Source organism: Varanus komodoensis, unplaced genomic scaffold, assembly GCF_004798865.1.
Source record: "Varanus komodoensis strain SLA01 unplaced genomic scaffold, ASM479886v1 scaffold23, whole genome shotgun sequence".
Classification (NCBI taxonomy): Eukaryota; Metazoa; Chordata; class Lepidosauria; order Squamata; family Varanidae; genus Varanus; species Varanus komodoensis.
The window spans coordinates 15,588,562-15,608,680 of NW_025335627.1; the positions used below are offsets into that span (position 1 = coordinate 15,588,562).

The 20,119-nt window shown below is 45.1% G+C and overlaps 1 protein-coding gene across 1 annotated transcript in view; it reads right to left on the minus strand.

Moving 5' to 3' along the window:
- Positions 1-886: 886 nt before the first annotated feature.
- The window catches only part of CPS1 (carbamoyl-phosphate synthase 1), a 173,081-nt gene continuing 153,848 nt past the window's right edge, over positions 887-20,119 (minus strand). The window contains exons 34-38 of the mRNA XM_044431870.1: positions 18,688-18,786; positions 10,487-10,546; positions 6,058-6,170; positions 3,359-3,488; positions 887-985 (exon numbers count right to left, since the gene is read on the minus strand). Of these exons, the coding sequence (XP_044287805.1) occupies positions 887-985; positions 3,359-3,488; positions 6,058-6,170; positions 10,487-10,546; positions 18,688-18,786 (501 nt within the window). The remainder of the gene's footprint in view (positions 986-3,358; positions 3,489-6,057; positions 6,171-10,486; positions 10,547-18,687; positions 18,787-20,119) is intronic.

A 20,119-nucleotide genomic window follows, 5' to 3' on the forward strand; every position in this document is an offset into this window, starting at 1 on the left:
GCTGTGAATTGCCGTTCTCTTTACCTGAAAGAGTTCCTGTCACATTCATCATATTCAGTAGCGAGTGATTGTGATATCGCTGAGGTAAATCAAGCAGGAGAAGGCTGATTACTGACTGTAAAGGAGAGGGCAGGCAATTCTGTGGAGTGAGCTGTGGTGGGAAGGAGATAGATTAAGAGCACATGACAGTTAAATGGTAGTTTTGAACTAGACTCTGCAGATTTTCTGACTTCATTCCTGGTTACTAAAGGAAGATGCAGAATGAGTCTTTAAGAAAAGCACAATAATAGTTCTCAAAGGACCGCACAAATCACCTGCTCTTCTTTGCCTAAAAGAGTAAATATTTCCCAGCAAACACTGGGGGAAGTGGTGGGCTTGGAAGAAGGTAAATTGGCTTGCTTGTTAAAATGTAATATAATGCTACTGTGTCTCATACTTCATACTTGCATACTTTGGTCTTGGTAGTTTTCTTTTTTATGATGGAATGATTCCATCTGTGTATAAAAATGCACAAAGATTATTCGTAATATCAGAAACCACACCAACATGTAAAAGAGATATTGATTTTATTTTCTCATAGTTTAAGCCAATTTCAGAATTCTTTGAGATCTCCATCCAAATATTATGCATGTGCCTTTGGAATGAAGCCTAACTGAATTCAGCAGGATAATTTCAAGGAAGTATGCTAAGGAATGAAGTCCAAGAGTGAAACATGGTAGGATATTGAGCTTTTGGAATATGCAGAGCTGGCAACAATGTGCTTGTGTTTCCGAAGCATTCATTTGTGAAGACAGTCATTACATCTTCAGTTTACAGAAGTGGAAAACAGGTCAGCCAGGAATGGTCTCTCCTCTTCGGGACTGTAGAGACGTGCTGCTGGGATTGCCTATGCTGCTGTGCTAGCACTGAACTGCCTGTAGTGGAAGAGACTTTTACTGTCCAGTTTTCCAGAATGCTTGATCGCTTCAGTGAAGAGCTTTGCCACCTGAAAACAGAAAATCCAAGCGCTCTTGTTCCCAAACCATTTTCAAGGATTCATTTAGTAAAGCAGCCTGATGATGATTAGACACATTACAGTATATCTAGACCTCATCTGTGGGCTATTTTATGCAATTCTATCCATTTTAAAAGAAACCTATCTCAGCAGCAATTCTACTGTTGATGCAAAAGCAGACTTCTTTCTTATTTAGATTCACATCCCAGTCACCAATACTGGGGTTGAGGGATGGGGAGGGTGGCTTTCTTTGCTGTACTTCATCATTTACAACTAATTCACAAGAAGGGCTCAGGTTGGGTTAAATCTAGTCAGTGTAACAAAACATTTTCCCAATGGTTCAACCAGATACAGAAGGAAGATGATGATGGATGGATGATAGATGTGTATAACTTGTATGTATATACTTACACGACAGCCTTCTAAAAATAGTATCTTTATGAATGAGTCTTAATATGCCCTGCTTCTGCCATATCTGTTATGCCTAAGCTCAAGATGCTCCAAATGGAGAAAAGGTGGAGATGTAGCCCTGCATGAGCCCACAGAACTCTGTTGCCACCCTCATTCTTTCTCTTCCTGCTCCTTTTGAAGATTATGAAGGTGGAATTGTGAAGTGAACAGATACCTAATTAGCAATCCATTGTCCAATGCCAGTCTCCAGGTGAGGCACAGTAAATGGTTCTCCTATGCTTTTAGTCATAAAGAGAAATGTTCTGTAATGCTTGATTAAGTGTATGAAGCAGAGGCTTTCCTTCCATTCATGTAGTGTTTTCTACATCTCTTTCTGTAAACTGTGCCAACATATTTCAAGCAAACGATCATACAGGACGCCTCTCTTTTGGATTTTATGTATAACCTGCAGTGTACATGCATGAATGGAATGGTGGCACTTACCTCTAGACAGTGACAATCACTTTCAAAAGAGTAAAAGTATGTGGAAGGGAAAACAAAACATGCTTTGAGTCCCCACTGCCTGCTTCAAAGCATCCTTTCTAGAAACAAGGCTGCTGTCACAGATGCTGCAGGCAGTGTTTGTCACATTCACTCATTGAAAGAAAAGCTCCCCTCTCCCTGTTTTTAGGGGATGCTTACACACATGATTGGCTGCAGTGGGCTGCATAGGAACCAGAGACCTCCTTCATACAGCAGACACTCACTCTACGATAGAGACATGACACCAGCAAGAACAGCGTTCATATGACCAAAATAAATGAACAGCTAAGTAAAGGAGTACATGGGGTGCATTACTAAGGTGAGTTGCAGTACAGAGTAGTCATCCTTTTAACAGAAGGGCTTTCCCCCCAGATATTTGCATACTATATTTACCAATACTGGAAGTTCTCCAAACCCAGACTCATAAATTAACTTCAGGGACTCATAAAACCTTCTTGAAAACAAAAGGTAGATTTATGCACCCAGAATTTCTTCTCCAGCTCAGATCAGAAGTAAGCCAGGGAAGAATGCCAAGCCTTAATACTCATCATAACCAGACCCCTGATTCCCCTTCCCTATCCCCCCCTTTTTTCAAGCAGTGATGGCATTTCAGGAAAGGGAGAGGTTTTCTCCCTTTTCTCTCACATTCCATCACTCTGAAGCATTAACAAGCAGCAAACCATGGAGCAAAAGCCTAGGGGAGCGTGAGGGATGTAGTTTTCCCAAAGAGTTCAGGATCATGTCAAGGAAAAGGGAATTCTCCTTCCTCTTTTGCCTCTGCTGTCATGTCTTCACGCAGATTGATCTTCTTCAGCAACCATGACCTGATAAATGAGCTGGAGTAACCTGTTGACCATGCCATGCATGCCAGTTAGATGTCCCTAATCACCTTGCTGGTACAGTTTGCTATTTCATCTGAACCCAGGTGGCATGGCTTGTTTGAGTGGGTGGCAATCCTCCAATAACCCATGGGCTGTTGCTGGGCTTATTTTTCTCACTGAGATCATATGAACTAGCCCATTATCTTGCTCTAGTCCTTAGGCCAGGACCATCACCCACATATTGCAGACAGGAGTCTGAGGTTCAGGAAGTGGTGGTCTTGCCTGAACTCACAGGACAGATGAGATCTGAACCAGGAACCCCCAGGTCACAGCATAATGCCTCATCCCTACATCAACTCTTGGATATATGAATTTGCAGAAAACCAGCAACATGACTTCCATTAAAGAATCTGCCTCAGAATGATAGTAGTGACACAAAAGAGCCACAAAATTGGCTATGAAGTAAAATATAGATGACAGAAAATGTCTTGTATCAATGAGCCTGCTGCAGTTAAAAACAGTTGACTGTCAAACATTAATTAAAGCTTTAAGTTAGGCCTTAACCCCAGACATGCTAAAAATTGATTCAGCGCTATGGCAGCAGAGCTACCTGCAAATTAGTGAGGAGAGAGATTCCGCTGTCAACAGCTGTCCTGCGGATCAGGTAATTGTCATGGACAAACTTTGTGTTGTTATTGGGGAGGTTAATTACCAAGTCTATGCTTCCATCTTTTATGAGCCTGGAATGAAACACACAAGAAGTTAGCACAAAAATAAAAACAACAAAGTCTCTTAAATAAAAAGGCAATAATGTTTCCTGCTCCCACAATGTTCCATCAACACAAGTCTTTTTACTCAGTAGGCAATTTCCTCGATCTCCAGAGTGATATCCAAAGGCATTAAAGCACCTTGAAGCTACCTGCTTACAATCCTGATCAAGATGTTTGAAGTTAAAAGCAAACAGAATGAGACATAAGCACAGTGGTGGGTTAAAGTACAGGAAGAATGTGTTGAACATGCTGGCCCACAGCCTGTCTGGCACAGGACTGTGCTTCAGCTGCAGTCACTAAGAGCACTGCAGCAGCTTAAGCTAAAACTAATCCAGCTGATCAGAACGGGAGGGAACTGAAGAAGCTACAGTTCCTGCAAAGCGAACAGGAGTTGCGGGATTATGCTGATCCTGCTGGTCCTCATCCCCTGCAAGCTTTATGCAGCGCTTCACACCACATGATAACATGGGACATTAGATGAGGCTGGGGACTTAAGGCACAGATTAGAGGAGTCACCCCCCTAGAAGTCAAGGGGTTCCTCAGGGCATTGGATGTTACAAAGGCACCAGGCCCTGATGGGCTACACCCGAGAGTACTTTGAGAGTTGGCAGGGGCTCTCTCACGCCCACTAGCCTCCATTTTTGAGACATCATGGAGAACAGGTGAAGTTCCAGAGGACTGCAGGGTGGTGTCAGTGGTCCCAATTTTCAAAAAGGGTAGTAGATAGGACATGGGGAATTACAGACCAGTTAGCCTCATGTCCATTGTAGGAAAAACAATGGAAAGGCTCATAATAGTGAGATATTTAGTGATGCTAGATAGGAAAGGGAGGCTGGCGGCCACACAACATGATTTCCCAATAACAGGTCCTGCCAGACAAACCTTGTGGAATTCTACGACAAGGTTTCAAGATGGCTAGATGGAGGGGATGCAGTGGATGTGGTTCACCTGGATTTCAGCAAGGCCGTTGACAAAGTGCCCCATGATATCCTGGTTGAGAAACTGAGGAGTTTTGAGACAGACCAATGCACTGTCTGATGGATTAGGGCATGGTTGACTGACCGAAAGCAGAGGGTACCCATTAGTGGCGAACCAAAGGATGGCGGCCAGTGACAAGTGGGGTCCCCCAGGGCTCTGTCTTGGGACGGATCCTGTTTAATCTTTTCATTAACAACATGGAAGAAGGGGTGAACAGTCTGCTGATCAAATTCACAGATTATACTAAAATGGGGGCAGTGGCCACAACTGAGAAGCAGTCACTCAGGATTCAAAAGGATCTGGACAGACTATGGAAGTGGGCAGGACACAACAGGATGGTGTTCACTGTGGATAAGTGCAAGGTCTTGCACTTGGGGCATAGGAATGGGTGTCACATGTACAGGTTAGGAGACAAGTGGCTGGAGAGCAGCTCTTTTGAAAGGGACCTCAGGGTGCTGGTTGACTGCAGGCTAAACATGAGTCAGCAATGTAATGCAGTGGTTAAGAGGGCGGATGCCACCCTTGGTTCCATAGCCAGAAGTGTGGCTTCCAGATCAGAGAGGTATTACTACCACTCTGTACAACTCTGGTGAGCCCACAACTGGAGTATTGTGTTCAGTTCTGGGCCCCTTGTTGCAGGAAGGATATAGCCAGGTTAGAGTCAGTGCAGCGTAGGGCCACAAGGTTGGCCGGTTTGTAGGGGATGCCATATGAGGCAAGACTGAGGGAACTGGGTCTCTTCAGCCTGGAGAAGAGGAGACTCAGAGTGGATCTGTTGGGGACATACAGGTATGTGAGGGGATGTCACACAGAGGTGGGTAGAGACCTGTTCTCTCCTGCAGAGGAAGGCAAGACACACTCCAACAGAGCAAAGCTCTGGGAACCAAGGTTCCATTTGGATGCCAGGAAATACTTCATGACAGTTAGGACCCCAAGGGTATGGAATGTGCTTCCACGGGAGGTGATTGAGGCCACATCAGTGAGGGTGTTCAAGGATAGGCTAGACATGCACATGGTAGGCATGTCATGACTTAAGTCGGCTAGAGCCGGGGGTCAAACTAGATGGCCCGGGAGGCACCTTCTGACTCGCTCTGTTTCTATATTTCTATTCCACACAATGGCTACAATGCACCCATTTTAAAATAGCAGTACCTTGCCCCTTTTCTGCCCTAGATGAGAGATGTTCTGATATAACACATGTTCTTAATGAATGAGAGCAAGTTCAGATGATATTCCAGCATGCTGACCAACTTGCACAAACAACTGCTCCCATGTCAAGAGGGAACTCACACAAGAATGACTCCTGCCTTCCAGAAAGAGGCAGTCCTCAAAGTGTGAGAAGGAAGAGATGGCATGGCTTTGCTCTTCCCTGCTATACAGTGCACGTCAACAGAATGTGCACCTGGGCAGTCAAGTGAGCCAGGTGGGCTATCATCAGAATCAGCTTTTAGGCATCAAGCAGAAGGCAATTTTCTAGCTGGAAGAAAGACATGGGATCCAGACAAGACATGTCCAGAGGTCCCAGATTATTTTCCCACTGTAAATTTGTTGAAACTCTTACTGTCTGACAGGAAAGAATGTAGGGTCTGCATTTCCCTGGGATGGCCATGACACTGGAGATGCTGGAATGCCATTGGCACTGAGCCAGTTCGCAGTTTCTCCTGTAGCATACAGCTGCATAGGAACAAAAGGGTACCTTCATTTAACAAGCTGTTTTGCATGGTGCTGCTCTTGGCCTCAGAGCTCAGCCACTCTCCCCTCTTAAGGGGGCTTGCATGCCGTGCAAGTACCCATCAGCTCATCAGACCATTTTTGCAGAAGCAGACAGCCACCCTTCCCTGCTGGCTACCCTTCTGCTGCCCTGGTAATGGCCTCATTCTGCTGCTGCAGCAGAAGGATTCCTTCCCTGGCTGCCATGCTCTGCTTCCCATTCTCAGCACCACAGAAGCCATCCCTGAACAATACATGGAACGATGCTTGTCGCAGCATGGGAAACATTTTTATTTACATATCATGGCCTCTTATTTATTACTTATTTATTTGGAATTTTTGTATGCCGTCCCATTCACATAAGCCTCGGGATGGCTTCCAACATAATAAATAAACAATCATATAAATAGATACATATAAAACCTGGATTCACCCTGACTAAAAATTTAAAAAACCAATAAATAATATTAACAATGATCAAAATACTGTTTAAATAAAAAGGACTTGGCCTGGCGCCGAAAAACAAATAACGATGGCACCAGGCAGACACCTCTGGGGAGCGCATTCCATAAGTGGGGCACCACCACAGAGAAAGCCCTTCTCCTGGTACTCACCCTCCTAATATCTTTCACAGAGGGTTCCCGGAGGAGGGCCTCTGCCACCGATCTCAAGAGGCGGGAGGGCAAATATGGAAGCAGGCATTCCTTTAGGAAACCAGGTCCCAAGCTGTTAAGGGCTTTGTAGGTGATAACCAGCACCTTGAATTGGGCCCGGACTTCGATGGGGAGCCAGTGAAGTTGGTAGAGGACTGGGGTTATGTGAGAATAACGCCCAGTCCCCAACAGCAACCTGGCTGCTCTATTTTGCATCATCTGAAGTATCCATACTGTCTTCAAGGGCAGCCCCACGTAGAGCGAATTATAGGAGTCCAATCGGGAAGTAACCAATGCATGTGTCACTCTCGCCAGGCAATCGTCCTCCAGGTAGGGGCGCAGCTGATGGATCAACCAAAGCTGAAGGAAAGTGCTCCTCACCACCACAGTCACTTGAACTTCCAAAGACAGCTCTGGGTCGAGGAGGATTCCCAAGCCGCGGACCCTGTCCTTTAAGGGGAGTGCAACTCCATTCAGGACAAGGTCCAAGTCACCTACCCTGGAGCCCGAACCACCCACCAACAGAACCTCCATCTTGTCTGGATTGAGCTTCAGTTTATTGGCCCTCATCCAGCCCATTACCTCAGCCAGGCACCGGTTCAGTACAGCCACTGCCTCACCTGGATTGGTTGAAAAAGAGAGGTAGAGCTGGGTATCATCAGTGTACTGATGATTCCGCAGCCCAAACCTCCTGATGACCTCTCCCAGCGGTTTCATGTAAATGTTGAACAGCAACGGGGACAAAATGGACCCCTGTGGTACTCCATGGTATAGCTGCCATGGTGCAGAGCCATAGTCCCCCATCACCACCTTCTGGAATCAGCCGTCGAGGTAGGAGTGGAACCATTGCCAAGCAGTGCCTCCAACCCCCAGTCTTGTTAGCCTATCCAGAAGGATACCATGGTCGATGGTATCGAAAGCCGCTGAGAGGTCCAGGAGGACCAACAGGGACGCACTCCCCCTGTCTCTCTCCCTGCACAGGTCATCATACAGGGCGACCAAGGCAGATTCAGTACCATACCTGGGTCAGAAGCTGGACCGAAATGGGTCCAGATAATCAGTCTCATCCAAGAGTGCTTGGAATTGTCCCGCCACCACCCGTTCTAACACCTTGCCCAGAAATGGGATGTTGGCCACCGGTCTATAATTGGCGGCTATCTCTTGATCCAGGGACGCCTTCTTTAGGACTGGCCGGACTACCGCCTCCTTTAGAGGGGCAGGTACCCGGCTGTCCCTCAGAGAGGCATTGATGACCCCCAGGATCCAGGCACCAATCCCGTGTTTGGCTTTGTTCAGTAGCCACGATGGGCAAGGGTCCAGTGAACAGGAGGTGGGACGTACTTGTCCAAGCACCTTGTCCACATCAACAGACCGCAATAACTGAAACCCATCCATCAATGTCGGACCAGAAGGCAACATTGATACTTCCCCTGAGGGCTCTGAATCACTAGTGGAGTCCAGCTCATGACAAATCTGAGCGTTTTCTCCTTAAAATGCTTGGCAAAGTCGTCACAGTGGGCCGTCGAGGGTGGTACGGGATCTTTCCTAGGGCCTGGGTGTACCAGCCCCTGTACCACCCAAAAGAGCTCCGCTGGACGGCATTGTGAGAAGGCAATGGAAGAGAAGAAGAATTTCTTCTTCGCCGTCCTCACTGCCACAGCATAAGCTCGATAGTGAGCTCGCAAGTGTGTTCAGTCAGATTCATCCCATGATTTTCTCCACCTACACTCTAGACATCTCCCAACCCGCTTCATTGCCCATAGACCAGGTGTATACTAGGATGAACAGGCTCTGCCAGGTAGGAGAGGATGCTTAGGAGTGATCGTGTCAATAGCTCTGGTCATTTCCCCATTCCACAGTTCCACCAGAGCATCAACAGGAGCACCAGCCTTATCAACCGGAAACTCCCCCAGAGCCTTCAGGAATTCATCCGGATCCATCCGGCTCCGAGGGCGGACCAATACTTACAGAGGGAAAGGCCACTATTGAGCTCAAACCTCATGAGGAAGTGATCTGACCATGACAGGGGAGTCAGACACAAATTCTTCACCCTCAGATCCCCCTCTTCCTGCCCCGTCAAGAAAACCAGGTCCAGCGTGTGCCCACATTTGTGGGTCGGGCCTATGACATGTTGAGACAGCCCCATGGCCATCATGGAAGCCATGAAGTCTTGAGCTGCCCCGGTCAGAACAGTCTTGGCATGGAGATTGAAGTCCCCCAGGACCAACATCCTGGGGGTCTTCAACACCAGGTCCAAGACGATCTCCGTCAGCTCAGGCAGGGGGTCTGTTGGGCAGAAGGGTGCACAGTATACCAACAGAATCCCCAATCTGTCAGTCGCCCAACACCAAATAGAGGCACTTTAGACCCAGTCTCGAGAGAAAAAGAAGGCCCCGTGAGGGAGATGGAGGCTCGGTAAATTAAAGCGACCCCCCTCCCCTCCCCTCCGGGCGTGGTCGGTGCTGGACCAGATACCCAGGCGGGCACAGTAAAGAGAGGGACACATCCTGCCCCCTCACCCACCTAGGTCTCTGTTATGCAATCCAGGTTGGCCCCTCATCCACAATTAAGTCGTGGATGAGGGATGTTTTGTTGTGGACTGACCTGGCATTAAACAGCAGCACCGTCAGGCCCGAGGGGCGGTTGATAAGCCTACCCAGAACCCTCTGGCTGGGGGAATAACCAGAAGGGGGAACAGGTGTCAACCATCTGTCCCTCCTTCTATGCCAACATGTTAATCCCCCAATGCCATAAGGACCATTGTCCAAGACCACCCCAATGGTAGCACCCACGCTCTCCCCAGGCAACCTCATAGCAGTAGCCAGGGATGAATCCATTAAAAGAAACTAAGCTAAAACACAATTTAAAAATACACTAAAACCATAAAACCCACCAACCACCCAAATACAAAACCTCCACCGCACAAAGTCTCTGGCCAACCCAGCCCCTGCATGGCCCCGAATGGTCCCAAACGGTGCCGCCGCCCTTAGGCCGTCACCCTTCGCTGGCGGGGCAGGGGGGCAAGGGCGGCCGCAGAGAAACTCTTCTATTCACGATGCTCAAAATGCCTGCAGTAGTAGAAGCTGCCCTCAACTGAACTTTGCAAAGTGCTAGATCTGATCTTTAGCCCATGTACTGTGCACACATCCTCAGGACTAAGACCTGGGAGGAATCATGGGTCTCAAGAACTTATGACTAAACTGGATGTTACCAAGAGCATGTGCCTACTACCCCATGAATCCTGAACTGCTGCTTCCAACCCCTTCCCCAGCCTGGTAGCGTCTACCGAAGTGAAAACAAAAAAGCAGGACACAAAATCATTGCATTGCCAACTCCCTGCCCCTGTTAGTGGGAGCAGTGAAGTGGAGCAGTGGCCAGAAGAGTCAAAACACAATGGCACCTTTTAGTTTGCTAAACATTTATAGGACAGAGAAGGAGACACAGGACTAATCTCCTTTCAGTCTTAGAAAATTAGGCTTCATATATCACAAGTACCTTGCAGGTCAAAACTACGTTAGAAAACAACGCCCAATATGCCTGCCAACAAAGTGTCTGTTCCCCCTCCTTATTTCTAGGTTTGTCTCCTCCATGGAAAGTCTCAGAGGTTTCATACACTAATCAACATACCTTGAAACCTTGATGATGTAGCTGCTTGGCTTCGCCAAGGAATTTTGGACAGAAAGAACACTGAAAGGAAAAAGAAAAGAGAGTGGACATCAACACCATTAAAACTGGAGCTTCAGTATCCCTTTTCCATAAATGTATTAGAAGAGTGGATATTTCACAACACACAGTAAAGCTCTGGTACTATAGTAGGATACGTAGTAAAACTCTGTGTTGGTCTTGGATATCTCCCTCTTCTTAAAAGTGAATGTCAAAGAAAGCTATAAAGGGCATGAGCTTCATTGTAGTTAACAAGTTATTGTAGATTAACAAGTTTCAAAGGCACTGTTTGCCATGAAACTGAAGTCCAAATCTCACCCATAAACTGTATTCCCCAGGGCCTTAACACAGCATGCTGCCTTTCAGGATTTTATAGCCAGGGAGTTCGGATCACTGCAAAATGTCAAATTCAGCAATCAGAGAAATCAAATTTTGTAGTCAGGGCAAATTATGCAATTGGGACAAGCTTTGCTTTGTCATACATTCTGCAGAATGATGTATTTGTTATCCTTTTGCATTTTTGCTTGGGGCTTACAGACAAAGGGGGAGAAAGATCATTTGTATAAAGGCAGAGGTATAAAAGACAACAGGGGTGGGGAATCCTATTCTGCCTGAGAAGTGAATTGCCCATGAGAAGGAGAAAGCACCTACTCCTCGGGAGCCAGCTTTGCTTCATGCCAGTTTCTTCCAGGAAGAAAAAGCATGCAGCGAGTAGCCCATGGCATCACCTGCCCCATGCCTTGTCTCACTGCGAAGGGCATGGGGTGAGAGAAGCACGCGCAGGAAGGGGAATCCCTGCTGTCACCACCAACTCTGAATCAGAAATCAAGCTAGTCTGGTAGATAAAATTAGTCTGTGAGCCCAAAATTCCTTATCTCTGGAACAGAGAGTTGCACTGACTGAAAACCCCATTTTAGCTGCCAAACATTTAGCAGAAACTGACAAAACAAAGGCATCTTTTTCTTTGCCTTTGTGAGAACTATCAACTTCCATTTTGAATAGAAGCTTGAAACTTAAGGTGGCTCAGAAAATGATTTTTTCTGATTTGGAAGCTACAATGTACGCAAACACTTGGAACAAACTCCTACAGAAAAATACAATTCTCCCAGGAATGTTGCCTTCATGAACACCGTATTTTAAACCCAGTGACACCAGAAGGAGAGAAACAGATAAAGTTATCCTCTCACCTGGAGTGCTGTCCAAAGTAACCCAGGAGCCAGTGCTGAAGTGGGCATCAAACAGACAATTCTGGCTACCCACATACAGCACTGTTGCTTGCATCACCTGCTGTGGCAGATGGGCACAGCATGGGCTCCAAATGTTTGCAGCACGGATGGGCGCAATGGACAGTGCAGGTGGAGGCTCGGTGTTTCAGTGAAAGGGGCACACTGGATGAATCCACTTCTTAGAACCATCTGTGGGAGCACGTTTCTGGCATGCAGCAGCTAAGTATTAAGGCCACCTAGGTATAAGACTCCTACAGCCTAGAAGCAGTGTTCTGAAACATATCTTTGCTATACTGCACAAAGTTTAGCAATGGTCATATCTGAGGCATCAGTCAATGACCTTCAAGTGGAAAGTTTTTCTGCATTTTACTCAGCATGACTTCTGACACTCCAGGAGTCAGGATGTCACAAAACCATTTATTTCCCTAGCCAAAATTGTGGATTCTCTGACCCTCACAGAGGTCATGTTGAAAAAGCCTACAGGGTAGAGCTTGGACCTTGTGATGGAAAAAGAAGTCAAGCCACAGCTTCAAGGTCTACAGACACCAGCAAGAGCATCATGGAAAGATGTTTTTGTTCTCTGCACTAAGTGGGAAATACACATATTCAACATGACAGAGTTGGCAGCTTCCCAGCTATGGAATCACTCTGCCTTCTGGTCAGAGGTTTTGGCTTTCACAACAGTATTATAAACTTCCATCAAACATGTATTGAGCATTTGTGACACATAAACAGGCTCTCCTTGAAAAGAAATTACAGCTGTCAACCTTCATCAGAGCTGCCCCAGATGTAAAAACTGAGAGTACCTGAGCAAGATACCGCTTGCTACTAAAAAGCAAAAGGCCTGCTTATTTACTGTAAGTTATCAGAATACTGTTTCAAAATGGATTTTCTAATTTCCTTCAACATATTTCTCACGCTGTACCATTAGCCTGTCAGCACAGTCTCAGTTCATCAGCTGACTTTTATTTTTATGGAACAATGCCAGTTTCATTAATAATAACGGTAGCAGAGGGTTTTGTTCCTGTTACTTTAATTAAGAACTTTACTGAAGGCAGGATACAGTGCAAGTGCTGTCCTAAACTTGCAGAATGTAGGATCGAAGAGGCCTGATCAAAAATCCACACAGATTGACCAGGCAATCTGCCTGTGTGCAGCCCAACTCCACAATGCCCCCTGAAGAGCTGTAAGCCACAAAGAGGGCCGTGGAAGGTACGACAATGTGACTGTGTTTTCTCCTTATGTGATCTCTGCCACATCATTCCCGAGGGGTGATTTGGAAGGGGCTGCAGCACCATCGGGAAGTCTAGGACTTTACAAAGAAGAGGCCAACAGCTGCTTGTGAAACATATGATTAAGTTGGCTTACGATTCTTAAATATGGAGACTACACCAGACATTTTTGTTTTACCTGATCAGGGTTAAAAAGTGGTGCAAACCAGGACTCCCAGGATGCCTAGTTTTGCAGCAGCATCACTGTTTTAGTACCAATGTAATAGCCCTGGAGCCTTCTCTTTAGCAATGTGGTCAGGCCACTTTCTTTTAAAATAATGGCTGCACTGAAGCTGAAATTCTCAACCCCACTTGAGTCCAGAGGACTTATTTCTGAGTAATGTACAGAACTGTACTGTAAATAGGGTATTTAGTCACCTGAATACCATTAAGCTGCCTTGCTTGCCATTTTGGGGTAGAAAGGTGGAGTACGATCAATAAGTAAAACCAATAGTTTTGGTCAACCTCCCAACATTGCACTTACTATATTATTACTCCACCTTTACTCAGTAATGGCATCCAAGAGTGTACAGATGGTGGCTGAAGTTCTATGTTCTGCACTGAAGGTGGAGTAGATGACCTCCAGGGTCCCTTCTAGCTATATGATTCTATCTTACTATAAGGCACATCCCACACCTGTGAGTGGTGAGACACTTTATGGGTGCCCTGGTTCCTCTGGAGCTTTATTGACATTTAATATCTGCTTTATTTACAAATAGGCAGGTTGAGCTGAGATTAACTGCAAAGTTAATGGCTGCCACATCGGGTCTCAAGGAAGACAGCAAACACCCTAAAAATCTAACAGAGCCCCAAACACAACTTTTTATGTCTGTTCTGTTTGCCTCAAACAGCAGTCTTTCCTTTACACGGATACCTGAATCACAAAATCTTTAGCTGGAAAAGACGCTCTATATAGAAAATTCCCCTAGAGATCCTGTTTTGAGAAGCAGTTGGCTATTTACTTCCCATAGCCACATATACAATTAATTCACCTAGCAGACTCTCCTCTCTGCTCTCCACAGCCAGGTAACAACTGTGGAGTCCCTCTATGTACCCTCTGCTTCCTGCCACCCCACAGAACCTCCATGTAAGCCACTTTCTCTCACATGGGATGACTGCATGCAAATATTTGCTTAGTTTTGACTGAAAAGTTGCTAAACGAGGTATGCTGGAGCAGGCTAAGTTGTGGAGGACCTGTCCTGAGGCCAGAGTTTCCTGTGTACCACTAGATAAACCATTTCACAGCTGTTTAATGGCAGGTAGGGCTGCACAAAAATCACAAAGACGAACTTGGCTTATACTCAGAGTGTACTAGTACCAGGTGGTCAGTCTTTACATCCTTTTCTTTGGAGGACCACAACAGTACAAAAGTCAATTTGAACTTTCCACCACTCAAGGAAGAGGGAGCATGTATGCCAAATTCAGAGTCCAGTGTCCTGAACAAAAGATTAGCAAAAACTTGTCTCAATTCAGCCAGGCTCTAAAAATAAAGCATTCCTTGAATGTTCCCAGCATTTTATGATGCTCAGCATTTCTGCATCACAGATGTAAGAGAGATGATCTTCTTCCAACAAGCATTACTAAATAGCCCGATCAGGAAAAGGAATGAAAAGAGCTATTCAACTAATCTTGTTTAATAGAAAATGCAGGGTTCCAGCCAAAGACACTTCATTAGCACTGTAAGTCTTCCCCCATCCCCATCAAAACAGAAACATTGGAAACTTCTGCAGTATAACTGTAGGGCATCACTTTTGCGAGACAGTGCAATACCCTGTCCCCTGCAAGGCACGGTGCTATTCAGGGACAACTAGAATAAATGACCAAGTGTGTCAGGAAATGGGAAGATACAGCCAAGTGTGCTGTCTGACATAACACTTGCCAAATGCCACCAACCCATTGTGATGCACCAAACAAACTCCCTTCCTGCTCCCACTTGGACAGCTCTTATTTGCTTTTTATTATATTTATATCCCCCTTTATAAGGAGCCAAGGCAGCATACATAATCTTCTCTCCACTTCATCCTCACAAGAGCCCTTTGAGTTAGGTTAGGCCTAAAGTCACCCAGTGAGTGAGTGGGGATTAGAATGCAGATCTCCTGAGTCCCTGTCCAATGCCCTAACCATGACACCACACTGGATCTTAGTCAAAGTGCATGGGACCAGCTATACCACTTTGGGATGCTTTCAAGAAGTGACTGGGGGTGGACTAAAGTGGCCAGTAGAGGAGAGGGGAATGGAAATGCTGTTCCATATTAACAAAACTGATTAGTGCGGGTCCACTAGTGGCATCTTTCACCTTGGCACTTGCATACCTTCTCTGTCCCAGAATTGTAATCTCAGAACCTCAGCCAGAAATAGAAATACTTTTTGGGTCTCATCGCTGTTCACTCCATTTGCAGCTTTTCGGAGCAGATAGTGCCCAAACACCTTCTTGAATGGGCATAGAGCTTCAGTACTCAGAAATCTTTCATCCTATTTCTATTGATCAGTATCCTGGCAGAGTTGCAGCTGACAAGATGGTGAATCTTGCCCAAGTTCTACAGAGCTTTCCATTTCTGTTCTAAAATAAGCCTGGATTCTAAAGAAGAAATGAATTGCATCTTGCTGACAATTGGATTCTTCCCCCTTTTCCTTGAGGTCGCCACATCCATACCACCACTGCTGAGTGGTTATACCATGAGAAAAACAATTCAGCGAGTTAATAATGCAGTTGACTTCATACATTGACACTTCTTTCCACATCCCGTGACCTCGTGACTCTTCAAGACCTACACTTTCAGCATGGAAAGCAGATCCAGTGCTCATTAATCACTAGCCAGGTGATTATCCAAAAGGGCATGCAAATTGAGTGGGCATTTATTTGCAGCAGGTCAAGCACAGCACCTTCATAATGATTTGTATTTGGACAGCAGCATCACCTCAGTGGAGCATACCATAACCTACGGCAGAGCCATTCTGTTAAAGGTGCAGCAGAGAGTTGGAGTGGCATGAATTTCTGCCCCATTGCAAAGTGATAAATGACCCCACACCAAGGAACAGGGATATGTCTGAAGAGCTATTTTTATCTTACGGAAATAACAGTTTGCATCAAAGATGGTTGGCAGTATAACACATTTAAAAATGAATTAACTGCCAAGCAGAATTATCAGATTCACAACTCACATGGTCCCCCATGGGAAGGGGATTATTTTAAACCCAGTTTAAATGTGTAATAGAGATATGCCCAGTGACTAGCCAGAGATCACTTAGATGACTTCATGGGTGGGTGAACACACATTTGTACCTTGAACTTTCTCCAGTTCTTTGTCCACACTGCAGGGTGGGGGGATGGATTTAGCCATTTCTCAGATGGGTAAATAAATGGATAGCTGCATAGTTGATCATGACATCTGGTCCTATCACTTCCTGGCAAATAGATGGGGAAGAATGGAGGTAGTGACAGATTTGATTTTCCTGGGCGCCAAGATCACCGCAGACGGGGACTGCAGCCAAGAAATTAAAAGATGCTTGCTCCTTGGGAGGAAACCTATGGCAAGTCTAGACAGCATACTAAAAAGCAGAGACATCACCCTGCCAACCAGCATGCATATAGTCAAGGCTATGGTTTTTCCTGTTGCAATGTATGGCTGTGAAAGCTGCACCATAAGGAAGGCTGAGCGCCAGAGAATTAAGGCCTTTGAATTGTGGTGTTGGAGAAGACTCCTGCGAGTCCCTTGGACCGCAAGGAGATCAAACCAGTCAGTCCTAGAGAAGATCAACCCTGACTGCTCTTTAGAAGGCCGGATCTTGAAGATGAAACTCAAATACTTTGGCCACCTAATGAGAAGGAAGGACTCCCTGGAGAAGAGCCTAATGCTGGGAACAGTAGATGGCAAAAGAAGAAGGGGACGGCAGAGGATGAGGTGGCTAGATGGAGTCACTAAAGCAGTTGGTATGCGCTTAAGTGGACTCCGGGGGATGGTGGAAGGCCTGGAGGAGTGTTGTCCATGGGGTCGCGATGGGTTGGACACGACTTTGCGACTAGCAACAACACAATAGTTGATTGAATTGCATGCTGCAGTAGAATCTTCCAGGGTGGGCACAAGGTAAATCTCAGAGGGTTTGAACTTCAGCTCTGAGAATCCCCTCTCCTAGCCATGGTCAGGAATGGTCAGGAAAACCACATCTAAAGATATACTTTCTGTGTCCCATTTTTTGTTTTGCTTCTGCTCTTGGGCAGGGCTGGATTCTTTTTGCTGAAATGTGTGGGCCCAATTCCCATACCCTGTCCTCAGTGTCTATAATAATCACTCACAGACCGGGAAGTTGGTATTGTTTTTAATTATTTTCTTATTGACTTTATGCAGGGTGTAAGCTTATTACAAGCACAGCGGGGAGATTGTAAAAGACCATCAATTGTTTTTATGAGACCCCAAGCATTTTCCAATCTCAGATGTAGTGACTGATCATTTGGGAAGCAGACATGTAGGCCTTGAGGAGATTTATGAACGTATCACACTTCTGTGTCTCCTGCAGCTTGTAATTACCCCAAGGCAGTGAAGAAGCATTGCAGGAAGGGGGGGGGGATCTTCCATGTATTGAGGGGGTGGCTGGCTACTTTTATTGTCCTAAAACACAGATTCTCATGCCTGATTTAGAACTCCAAATGCATCAAGGCTTTCATTATACTGGATGGAAATGCCATTATTATTGACAAAGTGGGGGGGGGAGTACCATTTTCACAATGAGGGGCACACATCTTGGTAATCTTTTGCATATCTCCAGGCTACCCACTCCCACCAGTAATGCAAGAAGGGCTTGGATTTGCCTGTACTCACAGGAAATTTCCATTGCACACAAAAACCAGGTAACAATGAACATATACAACCACCTTATAACATCCGGACAATGCATCCATCTAGTGGCACAGTACACATCTATCCTAACTAGTACCAGCTGCCTGAAATTTCCAGCAGAAAAAGGCCTTGTCCCTTTCTTTGTTTTCCTTGAACTATGGAAATTATCATCTCACCGTAACAATAATCCAGCTGGTTGAACACGTATCTCAAGCATCTTTCTCTGGAATCTATGTAGGCAGGACAGTAGAAAACTAAATGGATGATATGCTGAGTGGATGATATTGTTCTTGTATTACAGAAAAACATTATACTTATCCTCCTACCAAGTAGAGGGTATAGTCCAGAATTATTCTTTCTCTATGCATAAGAAACCCTGGAACTTACACACTCAAAGCATGTGTTGTAGTATTCACTGAGCTATAGGGCCATTCCTGTAAAGAGTCTTTTAGGAATAAAGCATATAATGATGCTGTGGAGTCTTGTTCAGCCTGCTGTTCTAAGTGAACTGTGATATAGTTCTTCATAAAAAAATACCCAAATGCATATAAAATGCATATCTTAAGAAAAAGTTTGTACAAAATGAATATTTTAGGGCTAATGTATACTTTGCGAAAAGTATACATTGTACAAAAGGTGTACAAATATAATGTTAATTGGGGGAAGTTTAAAAAGAAAAGTGTGCCAGTTGGTGCAGAAACAGGATGGAAGGTTTTTAAAAATAAGTAATGTATGCAGAACTGCCATGGACCAGAAAGGGGACTGATCCACCCCTCCCTGTTACTGTACTGCTGAGATGTCCTTGCTCTACTATTGAAGCTCCAGCAACTCACCTCAATTCCAAGCAGAATTCCCTTCTGGGGCAACTTAAATCCTGTAGATAGCATTGCCTTCAGGAAGGCAGACTGAATGTTTTCTCCAAAGCAGGCCACCTGGACAGTGGAAAAAGCAGAGGAATGGAGGAAGGAATAGAATAAAAGCATGATTATTATTAAAACAAGAAGTGTGAAGCAAGACGAGTACATGTTTAAAGAAAGGGGAAGAAGTGTTTTTCCTTAAGGAATCCTAACATTCCCTCTCTGCCACTTTTGTCTGGAGCCAGCAGGGAAATGGCAGATCAGCATAGACAAATCTTATATTTTAATTAAGCAATAATGAAGGAATAAGCAATGCTTTACTCGCAAATAGCACACCATGGAGCAGCATAAATGGATCCTGCTATGAATTATGTGAACACCACACACAGCTTCTGGTTCACGCACAGCCTGCATGTGCTCTACAGAATGTTCATAATACTTAATGCTTAAATAACAGCAAGGGTTATAAATGCTTCTGTGGGCCCATAAATGAATGTTGCTACTTGTAGTGGGAAGGCATGGTTGTTTAGCTTAGCGTGAAGGTCTAGGCATTTCCTGAGCATTTGAGAGACCATTCAGAGTAGCTAAATGCACTAACTTTGACTGTGAAAAAATCTGAAAGTCAGATATAAGCAAGCTACAGTTTTGCATGTGGCTGAGTATGTAAAACAGAATTGGTGCTGAGAACTGAGGACATGGTGCAGGGCCCAGGAAAGTTAAAAAAGGCAGAATGGATAAGAAGGCAGAGGAATGCCAATTCTGGACCCAGTGTCTGCTCCCATGTTGTTTGGTAATTACCTGACAAAACAAAGTTCAACAAGTGTTTCCATTAAAAAGAGACAGGGATGAAACCAGAAGCTCTTGCTGATGTATCTCTTTATCAAGGAGTGTTCCTTGACTGAACAAGACAAGCAATTTAAAAACAGGCATTAATGTCTTAACTGAAAATCTTATATTTTATTTTTGGGCGTAAAGGATTCCTACGTTCATTGTGTAGATGCATTTATGTCTTGGAAACCTTCTTAGTGTAATAATTTGTAACAATTTCATATTTTGTTGGTACCTCTCCAAGTTATCAGGCTTCGTGCTTGTTCCACATTTTTCTTTCCTTGAATAGTTAACTGGGGGTGTGAGAAACAGAGCAAGAATAGTATCTTTCTAAAAAGAGAAAAAAAAACTAGCAAATGCACAGCTATTTCATAGTAAGAGCCATTTGCTACTAAGTATACAGGCATGTATCCTACTGAAGGAAGGAACAGAAAATGGAATGAGCTTGGAAGAAGGGTTGTTCTTCCTATCTCATCCTCCCACAAGTTTTGGGAGATAAATGGTCATCAAGCGAGACGGCTACAAGGCCAAACCGGCCTATTGAACTCTTAGGAAATAGTGCACACGCTTAATAGGCTTA